Genomic DNA, 10,854 nt, shown 5'->3' on the forward strand with positions numbered 1-10,854 from the left:
ATACAAAATTCAGAGTATAAGAAAACCTGAACAAAATACAATCTTTATTTATTATTTACATTACATACAATGCAATACTACAAGGCTTTCTACACATTCCACAAAGAAGTGCTGACAGATAGGACAGTACCACACTCGGAACTCCATGGTTCCACCCAGGGCTGGAGATAGATGACGGTGATGTGGGACAGTGAGGTGGAAATTAAACGCTAATATTTGGCATTGCTTTTAAACAAAAAGGTGCAGTTGAGGTTGTTTTTTTCTCTCAATATTTTAGTTTTCGCTTTCCAGACACACAGTGACACATACACTCACACACCCTCTTTTAACACAAAGTATGACCAGTGTTAAGGTAAATGAAGCACATGGTGAAATCACCAGCTCCCATTGCTTGCAAGCATGCCATTTTGTATGCACAATTTTTAGTCTTTTATTGATTGTTTTGTTTTCAAGAGGGAACATATGTTAAGTTGACGAAAACAATTATAACTTCACAAGAACTTGAGTATTTGACGTTTCATTTTGCAAAATTAAGTCATATTAGAAAAGTTAGACTTCAAAAAGTAGAAAAAAAGGTCTTTGTATTCCAAGAAAAGGTATCATTTCCAAGAGAAAATTGAGTTATGATTTATCAATAACCATGACGACTTAGAGTCAAACTATTTGTCTTGTAACAATAAGTCCTAAAATATTTCTTGCAATTTTTTTAAGCCCAAATATTCCTTTTTACATTTAACACCTCCCTTTCAAGAGGCTGAAGACACATGGGATCAATTCCAAACCACAAAACGCATCTTCTGAACTCAAGTGCAACTAAACAGCACCAAACCATTCTATTTAAGTGTTTCTAGCGCGCGTGTGTGTGTGTGTGTGTGTGTGTGTGTGTGCTGGGGAGGGAAGGGGGGACTTAAGCATGTGTTTTCCTATTATTATAAAGCTTTAATATGCACTACCTTATTCGTTTAGCTTTTTTCCCTCTAAATTTCCACAACGCTGGTATTTTAGGCTGAAATGACAGCCAAAAGTATGTCACGATAATGACAATATACTTTTTCCAAATTGTAGATGTTCTTACAAAAGTGCAAAAAGTGTAAATGAACGATTACAATGGCCAAATATTATTTTCTACCTAAAGATAAATCCACAAAATGGGCCATTTTCGCCCTAACCGAATAATTCGCTCCAAAAAATGTTTTGACCTTACCATAAATTCAACCAGTGTTTTTTTTTTTCGTGCTGTGACATTACAAAAAAATTGTGCATTTGAATGACATACCTCATTCTTAACAGATCGGTTCAAGTCTTCGGTGGGGACAAAAACAAAAACGGGATGCTATGTGGCTAACAGCTAACACATTGATGAACTCAGGAACACACGACACAGCAGTAATATGGTTCTAATTGTATCGCTATCAATGAATTAATCATAAATGCCAGGCCTATGCAGGAATATCTAAGGTGACGTATTTATAAGATGATATAAATCTGTTGTTTTTATGGGGCTATTTATGGTTTAATTTTAAGTTGAAACTTTTTTTCATCCGCATACTATAACACTGCTACTAAAAAGCTGTAGATATAAACTCGTCCTTTTGCTTGGAGGAACCTTTTTTTTGCATATTCTGCCATGATGGGCAGTATATAAAATAATGAGGCTAACTATTTTAGTTTCTTACGAAATGCCCTTTCGATGCCTCTTGTACTCTGGATGCAAACGACTCAAGGCAAAAAAGGGGAGAAAAAAACGGCAGTTGGTCATTGCACGCATGCGCGCGGGCACACACACACACACACACACAAATTCACTCTAGCATAACACAGTGTGGGTTAGACAAGTCTCAGTTTCAGGGTGGCAGCAGCAGATAGCGATGTAAAATGGAAGGAGGGACTGGATGTCAGACATGGAAAGTACCTGCTGTTTGTCGCTCGATCTTCTCACTCCTGTGCCTTTGCATTTCTTTTTTGTTCAGCGGGCGAGGTCGTGGATTGTTGCAAGGTAGGGGAGGGGAAAGAGGGGAGGACTAAAGGGTGATGAGGTCCACCAGGTTGCCTTTCGGCGGCGTCATGTTGTCGGGGAAGAAGTTGACAAGTGTGTCGAAGAGCTGCGTGCGCTGGGCGTACGTCTGGTCAACGTCTGAGAAACCTGGTGGCCATTTAATATTTATCTAAAGTTTGATATTCTAAAAACCAGTGGGTAAAATCAATCTGGTGTTAAAACAGCATGTTTAACACACATAAATATAAATTGTACCAGTAATTATTAGCCCAGATGCAATTCTGACAACCCGCGGACTATCTCTAACTTTGAAAGTGGAACAAAGGATGTAGTGAAAAAAATTGGAATATTACCCAGAGGGATGAAGTCATTGCTGGATTTGAACAGAGCTGAAGGCAGGAGTTGAAACTATAGCACAACAAGAAGTGACATGATTTATGATCACACAGAAGACCAGTGAAAAGAGAATTTGAAATATACGTGCAATAAATAAATAAAATACCTCTTTGGTCTCTTCTGGGTCTGTGTGGTCCACAGTGAGCGACAGGTCATGCTGCAGGTATTTGAGCGCACTCAGTGGCTCTGATTGCGCTTTCTCTTCAAATCTGTCCAGGCAAAATTCAAATTGTAGTGATTCAGTTTTAATAACAACCACTAGATGGCAGCTGAATAGCTCTAAATGAAGAAGGACATTTGTATCTGCAGTGGATGAATAATTCTGATTTAATAAATTGCTTACTTTTTCTTACTTGCAATACTGAATACAATGTCAATTGTTTTACTAACTATGTACTTTTTATATTTTCAATCAACTAAACCATGGGAGTGCAATCTGATTTCTTAATTATGGGATAGGAAGATCTAAATTACTGCAACATCAAATTGTTCAGTGAGGAAGATTAAAGAATGGACCTAGCTATGCAGTATGGTGACATGACAGGCGGGCAGCCACAGACCTGTACTTCCTGATGAGATATCTGCAGTGGCGCAGCAGGTACTCCTTGGAGGGCCGACACAATTTCAAGGACCAGAAATCATCCAGACGCATTTTGGGAGAGCAAGACTTGCCTGGGTTGCCGCCAAACAGGTAATGCACCTGGGAAGATGCGCCAATGAAAAATCAGATTATAAAAGAGGACTTTTTCTTGTAAAGTTGCTTATTTGTAAAGCCTGGGTCTGAAGGGTCTATCGACTCATCAAATACTTTAATTAAGTGTCAATCCCTTATCTTCCTTTTCGTGAAAAAAATGTGAGCAAGCCACTGCTCCTGAACATAGTGCATCATGTAAATAAATTTGCTTAGCAGATTCACCGTTTGCCCCAAACACTGAACAGCGCCGCATAAAATAAAGCATCAAACCTTGTGCATCTCGTCGTAGACCAGCTGGTGAGCGAAGCGTGGACACGGCTCCTCTTCCTGTAAGACCTTGCTGGGGTTTTCCTTCACCGTCTGGTCGTTCTTATACACACAGGACCTTGGATAACAGCCAAACAGATGAGGAAGCATATTAGCATAAATTAACTAGTTTGCTTTGAAACAAGTGTGCCATTGCAAATTTGCCATTTGTTTGTTTTAATCAGAGCTATTCATTAAAATCCAAAGGGGGGGGTGTGTGGGTGAGATGGGAATTCAAGATAAATCTTTCAGGGGTGGTTAAGAGTACAACACATAACCTTTATGGAGATCAAAAAAATGACGACACGCATGCCAAAAGACTAATGAGCCGACATCAGTATCAAAAGTCTAACTGGTCTGTTTGAATGGACTCTGGGAGAACAAGAACAGCTAAAATCAATGCTGGAACATTGAGGACGGCCTGTACTTCTCCAGCCACTGAGTCAAAAATGAGAAGTGCAGATCCAGGACGGGCACACAGGTGCGCCCAAGCGGCGCTACTCTTTGCAAACTCGGTGCAAGTCACCGCGGTCCCTTACCAGTTGTTGCGAGCGATATCGTATATCCAGAAAGAGTTGCGGACGTTCTCCTCACGTTTGTCTTTGTCCTTGCTGAGGCCTGACAGGACATGGATCTCGTTGAGTTCAGGGTCGATGGTAGCTCTCTGGGTAAAGCCTGTCATTGGTACTACAAAGTGGGAGGCAATGAGGTGACAACCATTATTCATCTTGATAATCAAAACTTAAGCCATTTGAAATATAACTACAAGAGGAAATTTACCAAAGCAGCAAAATTGGAAGCTTTGAAAAAAAGAAACCAACATAACAGATAGTCTCCATGGCAACAAGGCGAGACAAACTGGAGTGCGGAGCACGCAAATTCAGCCTGACACTCATTTCCTTCCCACCAACTCAATTGCGGTAAAATCCTTCAGCTCAGCTCTTTTTTTATGCAGGTTAACAAATCATGCTTCACCACTTTATTATACCAAAATAAATGCTTCATTATGATAGTTCCTTTAAGCCTTTTCTCGGGCTCACTTGACTTTTGCAAAGTGGTTAAAAAGCAGCACAGGCATTGATTATCTAGCTTGTCGCAGGTCAAACTAACTAATTAGAAAAGCTAATTACTGTCTGTTGTAAAATATACTTAACTGGCAAAGAGGCTTGTTTTTTTTTTTCGACAGACATGAGCACTAATGGTGGTACGAGACTACTGCCTGGGCTGTACGTTGACTCGATTGAGAGTGAGACAGATTTTTCAAGACACAAAAAAGCAACCGTATGTGCTGATCACTTTCTTCCATTGGTCCTTTTCAGTTGTTTTCACGCATTTGCACTCTTGCTGGCAATTTGTCATGTCTTATGGGTCCAGATTGTGCTGTGTACTTATTCTACGAAGGGGTGAGTAATGAATAAATAAGAACAACTAATTAGAATGTCAGGTTGGCTTTTTTTGGTCCATGTTGACATGCAGTGCTGTGAACAAAGAAGAGCTAATTCACAAAAGCAGTCAGTGTTGCCACGTTAGCAACTTTTCCACCCTCACTTTGACTTGCAAAACAAACAAAAAAAAGACTTGCAACTTTAATTCTTGCTTAGAAAAAAGGGAAATGATAATATTTAACTCTTTAGGCTGCATTGCTCAACCCTAATTCAACGACCAAATCGTACCCATGCCCGAGTCTTTCTTGGTGCCGTCAGATATGATCTCTACGTGGTCTCCATCCACGTCGTAGCTGAAGAAATCATTGAGGTAGGTCTTAGATCGCTGACCCCCAAACACATAGAGACAGCGGTTTCTCTGATAGAGGAGGGGAGAGTAATTCAATCACGATACCAATTCAATCGGCATGGTTTCTCATTTTGTGGACTCACGGTATGGAAGAGCATGCAGTGTCCGATACGTGACTGGATGTCCTCCGGTCCGGCGTTGCAGGAGTCCTCTCGCAAGAGGCTCCACGTGGCCGCTTGGCAGTGGTAGGCGTAAAGGCCGCTGAACTGCGGCTCAGATGTGCGGCTGTCCTCCACGCTGCCGTTGCACGTCAGTATCCTGCCACCGAACGTGTAGATCATGTGCTTTTCCGAGTCCATGCACATCTGATTGGATGACAAGTATTTTGTACAGTTATACCGTATAGTTGAATCATTCGTTCGTATTATTTATTGACAACGGGCAGATTTTGGTTACCTGATGGTCGAACACCAGCTTGGGCCCGCCGTCGGCGGCCGTGTCCTCACTGAGGAGCGCCCACGTGTTGACGTCGATGTCGTACCGGTAGAAGTCGCTCTTGAGAGACTTACTGTTCCTGACACTGGAGTCCAGGTAGCGGCCCAGTGTGTAGATCTGGCGCCGCTGGGAGTCAATGCACATCTTATGGCAAGAGCGAGCACTTGGGCCGCACTGAGGAGGAAAAAAAGGAAAACAGGCGCATTTGTTTGTGCTGTTTACACATGTCAAATTTAAGTCACGTGTTGTAGCTGGATTACCTCTTTTTCTGTGTCCCTAGAGATGCAGACCCACTGGTTCTCCTGAACGCTGTAGGCCCAGAAGTCAGCAAGGTCCTGCGTGCCATCCCAGCCTCCGAACAAATACACCGTTTCTGCAGGACACAAATGAGGCTTTAAAAATGTCAAGAGTTTAATTTTCTTGTTGGCCTAACAGCACATTTGAGGTGTTACAGGAGCAATGCCGCTATTTGAGGAAAAACAGTAGTGGAATAATCGTTAACAGCATTAAAAGGAATGTTCTCCGAGCAGTCCGGATTTTTTTTTTTTTTTTAAGAAAATGTAACTCTTGTGTAAACATCCTTAAGTACAACAACACAAAAGGTCAGTGTGTTCCGTTCCGAAACAAAGTCCTCCTCTTGGCTAGGCAGACAATAACGTGTCAGTCACTCGCGTGTAGGCAGGCACGCACACTTCCAGCAGGGAAGTACACATCAACTGCCACCCGATACGGAATCATCTGATTAAACACAAATAAAGCGCCGCAAGACTTGTGTGGAGGAGGAAGTGAGTCAGAGTGCTTCGCCTGCTTAAAAGAGCCAAGTCATAACACTGCTTGTGTATGCGTGTGCGCTCACCGGTCTGAACGTCAATGACCATTTGATGTCCTCCCCTCATCCCCGGCCTGTTGTCATCACCGTCGCCTGTAGAAAGCAGAGGAAGGCGGGTACAAAGCCAGCATGTGAATATGGGATGCGAGGGAGGGGGCGTGGGTGACGAGAAGATGGCATCGAATGGGTTGAAGGTTGAAGGTTCAGTGACACACACACACACACACACACACACAAAAAGGAAGGCAACATTGTTTTAGCGACAAAGCTTTGACATGATCCGGAAATGTTTGGATAAATCCCGCTTTTAATAGATGGCCTCACTGTTCATGTCGTCGCTGTTGATTTCTTGGGCGCTTGTACCTTTGTTGCATTTGGGGATGATCTGACTCCACCTGGGCTTGTACTCCTGCTGGCTGATATACTGGTTAAACAACCCATCTATGGAGAAAAACAAGCGGCATCAGCGCACACTGCAACCGGACAGAAAAGGACTCCCGGGAACGCTGGCAGACCTCGAACGGCTTTATCGATGAGGTCCTCGCAGGCATCAAAATCGCCTTGTAGCACCAGCCTGTCGTGAAGGTGGGTGAGCATGGGGTGTTCGAGTGCTATGCGCGTCTTCTTCTGCAGTGACTCGAAGGCTTCTGTGTAGTTGTGCTGGCGAAAGTGTTTGAGGCAAAGGCGGATGGCTTCCTGTTCTCTGTACTGTAAATACAAAAAAAAAAAAAAAAACACCACTCACTGTCCACTTTCACTTTGTTGAAAGAAACTGCTGCACATCTAATTATCAAGAGGTGACTTTGCATCAACTGTGCTAATAACTGAAGACTTAAAAAAGAAACTAAAGAAAAAAACTAGTGAATTACTTAAATGCGGTAACTGGACAAGACCAGAAGAGGATGCTTGAGAAAAAAATAAATGTACAAATATTCTGTGCAATGGACTTCCTTTAAAACTGAGATGTTGGGATATCCTTATACAACATTGTTGATTCAGTTAGGCTGCACTAAACAGTTTTTAAATGACTGTGTAATGTGGTGTCAGACACAGAAAGAAACATGTTATTTGTGCTCAATGTCTTACCTTGCTGTACCAGTTAAGGCAGGGCTGAACTACATCCGGATCCTCAATACCATGCAGCTCAATGTACCAGATACTGAAGTTAAAACTCGGACCCCATGACATTAGAGGCACTGAGGGACAGATGGTGGAAAAATTGGTAGGAATAAGCCTGAGAAAATGAAGATTCAATTTGGATCAAAGAGAAACACTCCTCACCTATTTTAACGAATCTGCAGGGAAACATTTGCTCGTCGATCTTGTGCTTTAAGGTGAACGTTTCCTTGTTGTAGTCGTTCTTAAGGCCACTGATAAAAGGAAAAAAGAGGTGCTTGTTCATTAATAGTACTCTCAAACATACAGGGACAATCAGTTAAAGGAGACGTTGGGTTTTTTTTGTTCTTCATTTGAGAAACGAGGGTTTTGAGTTAAAAGCATTGTCGGCACGGCATAGTCACGGCACAGATTAAAACTCATAAATAAAAAACACTTGATTTAAACACAAACAAATTGTGATCAAGCTCACCTAGACAAAAGCTCGGTCATGTTTTCTTCGCTCATGCCACCAAACAGCTTAAACTTCTTCAGGTTGCAGACGTGCGTTTTTTCATATTTCCCAAAGGTGATGCTCTGAACTATCGCTGGCCTCTCCAGTTTCAAGACTAAATACTGCACAAAGCAGGGACAACATTCTGATTTCAGCTGGTTGCATTTTAATAGAAAATTTTCAGTAGGTAAATGAGACACTCCAACATATACTGTATTTACCTGTGGAGGATAGTTGCTCTCAGATGACCATCTTGACGACTGATCATTAGGTTTGTCCACCAAAATGTTTCTTGAAAACAAAAAAGTTAAATACTAAAGAGCATTCATGAGAGGGCAATCCCAAAAGAATTGTTAAGTAAAGGAGTATATTAATTCAGGACGCCCAAATGACAATTATTCTTCATCAGTAATAAGTGCAATGTGTGATGAAACTACCACTGTATTTGAACCCCTTTTAAAATATTATTTGAGCAGTGATAATGTTCAGCCTGTGCATTTAGGAAGCAATAAGATGACACGTTTCCCACATGCATGGTTTGCCATTGACTATCCATATCCGTATAAGGTGTTAAAGCCCATATAAACGTAGTGCATACTTTTATTGGGTTCAAATGTTTCATGTCATCATGCATATTGGTATTTATGCATGCATTTTCCTCAGTTACTTGTATCGCGACGGACATTAATTGACGATGCAGTAAACAGAAGACGATACATTGACAGCAATGCTATAAATAATGCAAATAACAAACGAGGGGAAATATTTGGTGGCACAGTGTGACGGATTGAATATCTCATTCTCCTAGGACGAACTAAAGATAACGTAAACTATCGTTTGCACCGAGTGAGTGCCACAAATCTTTTTACAAATGTCGCTAGCATCGTTAGCCAATGCTAACTAGCTTGGATTTAAAACGATGAGCTAGGCCAGTAAACTAACTAACTTGGGGCTCACGGGGCATTAAGGCCTAAATGTTAATAGTGGACATACGAATAAGGAAATTACTCACTCGGGTAAATACGTGGAGGAGTACGAGCTCCATTTAAAAACGCTGAACGTGAGAACCCTGCTCTCTGGAACGACAGCCATCTTGTTGCAAAAAAAAAAAAAAAAAACACACTCACACACAAGCGGGGTGGGGGGGGGGGGGGTGATAAGGAAGATGCGTCTCTAAAAGCCACACGGCACCCTTTTTGAGTTCAAATGATATGCATTTCCAATCATTTCTGGTTTTAATACATTTAATCTCCTCGGCATCACTTATAATAACCTCATGAATAATAACAAATCCATATTTTTACTTCACAACAAAATTGTTTTATTACACACGGAGAAAATCCAACTTATCAACACTTCAAATAAATAAATAAGCTGCTATTATTAGTATATATACATATATATGTATATACATATGAGAAATTCTAACACGTAGTAGGGCTTTAATACAAAAAAACGCATGCCCTATATTCACAGAACTAGCAGGCTTGCCCTTACAAATATGGCGGCGACAAACACGCGTCATACGTATTTCTGCGTGAAGAAAAACACAAAACAACAACCCACGTACCTGTAATTTTTTTTTGTCAATTTGATAATACTCTCAAATTATTATAATTAAACGTGGACCTGTTCATATCTTGATCTGTCCATCCATCAATCTATCTAGAAAAATGACAAGAAAAGCCGACTAGATCGTCTAAACTGTAGGTAATCAAAAGCACTTTAAATGGTAGCAGGAGTGTGCTGACTCTCATTTAACATGTCATGGTTAATTCTGGACATTTCATTTATTGTACTGTATCTGGATTTAATTTTCATGAGATTACAAAATCATGGAAGATATATGCAGTGTGTCGAATTGTAATATTCATAGTAAATATTCTGTGAGTGCAATGTATTGCTTTGTGTTGTCACGTTGACTTCACTATTTTAATTTTCATTCAAACCGAGTTTTGGAGTGCAAGTTTCAGGGTGATCTCAGCCTTTCATGAAATTGAGTCGGTGGACACAAACACTGCAGATGCATCATCTTATGACTAATATCTCTATTCCCGTTAAATGGCTCCTCTCTACATCATCTTATTCTACTCCAAAGCACGACTCATCTCCCACATTGCTCGAGTCCCCCCACCCCTGCAGAAGCCATTCTCACAGGCGTGCCCAGACCACCTCGAGTACATTAAATAAACATCCCATTATCGTGTCAATTTTTCATCACTTGAATCTGATCTCACCTTGTAATTCTATCGTGCATTTATCAGTCAATGGTTTTATTCTACTGTGTGTTAGTTAATGGTTTGGAAAACAGGAAACGTGTCATATTCATTAATATAGTTCTAGCACTTTGCAGTAAAGCTAGGCTAGTTGTGAAGTAAAATGATGTGTTGTTGAATGGGGAATATCGTTTATTCGATATCATTTACTCTAACTAGTGTATGAATTACTGAATATTATATAATGGGACTTATGGTAACTAGCCAGAACAGCATTAGAGTATAGGATTCATATTGCTGGCGAGTAATTACATACAAATCCAAAATGCAGTGTGACAAGATTGCATGTGGCAGCTTTTTTTAAAAAACATCTGGGTAAATTAATCTTTTAGGATAGATGCAGTAACAGCATTGTTACTTTTTTTTTTTTTTTTTGCCCAGCAGGGGAAGTTAACATGGCAGCCTAAGGAGATAGTTATGATTTATGATTCTTGTTACACTCAGGATGAGTGTTTTTCAGCAAGATATTTGTACAGATGCCCTGTTCGAATTAAGGGAAATACATGACAAGACAATGAG

General features: G+C 40.8%; 1 protein-coding gene across 2 annotated transcripts; it reads right to left on the reverse strand.

The window, feature by feature from the left end:
- Positions 1-8: 8 nt before the first annotated feature.
- On the reverse strand, positions 9-9,165 carry mkln1 (muskelin 1, intracellular mediator containing kelch motifs). 2 transcript variants are annotated; one of them, XM_088406176.1, is made up of 18 exons: positions 9,072-9,165; positions 8,281-8,350; positions 8,039-8,181; positions 7,732-7,820; positions 7,537-7,646; positions 6,966-7,158; positions 6,814-6,891; positions 6,478-6,543; positions 5,882-5,994; positions 5,583-5,795; positions 5,270-5,491; positions 5,066-5,195; positions 3,932-4,079; positions 3,357-3,471; positions 2,953-3,092; positions 2,499-2,601; positions 2,350-2,404; positions 9-2,143 (listed from the first exon to the last, which is right to left on the reverse strand). In XM_088406176.1, exons 1-18 carry the CDS (start codon positions 9,149-9,151, stop codon positions 2,022-2,024), a joined length of 2,190 nt encoding a protein of 729 aa, XP_088262302.1. In that variant the 5' UTR covers positions 9,152-9,165; the 3' UTR covers positions 9-2,021. The 2 variants fall into 2 exon arrangements, with proteins under 2 accessions (XP_088262302.1, XP_088262301.1); XM_088406175.1 differs by having other exon boundaries at positions 6,775-6,891.
- Between the last annotated feature and the right edge of the window lie 1,689 nt (positions 9,166-10,854).

Source organism: Hippichthys cyanospilos, chromosome 22 (genome assembly GCF_059441005.1).
Source record: "Hippichthys cyanospilos isolate Australia breed blue-spotted pipefish chromosome 22, RoL_Hcya_1.0, whole genome shotgun sequence".
Lineage (NCBI taxonomy): Eukaryota > Metazoa > Chordata > Actinopteri > Syngnathiformes > Syngnathidae > Hippichthys > Hippichthys cyanospilos.

Coding starts and splice junctions, on each gene's coding strand:
- mkln1 (XM_088406175.1), bottom strand. CDS start 9,151: ATGGCTGTCGTTCCAGAGAGCAGGGTTCTCACGTTCAGCGTTTTTAAA. Junction 5,196..5,269: donor ACTGCATGCTCTTCCATACC/GTGAGTCCACAA, acceptor CTCCTCTATCAG/AGAAACCGCTGTCTCTATGT. Junction 2,144..2,349: donor CAATGACTTCATCCCTCTGG/GTAATATTCCAA, acceptor AATGGCCACCAG/GTTTCTCAGACGTTGACCAG.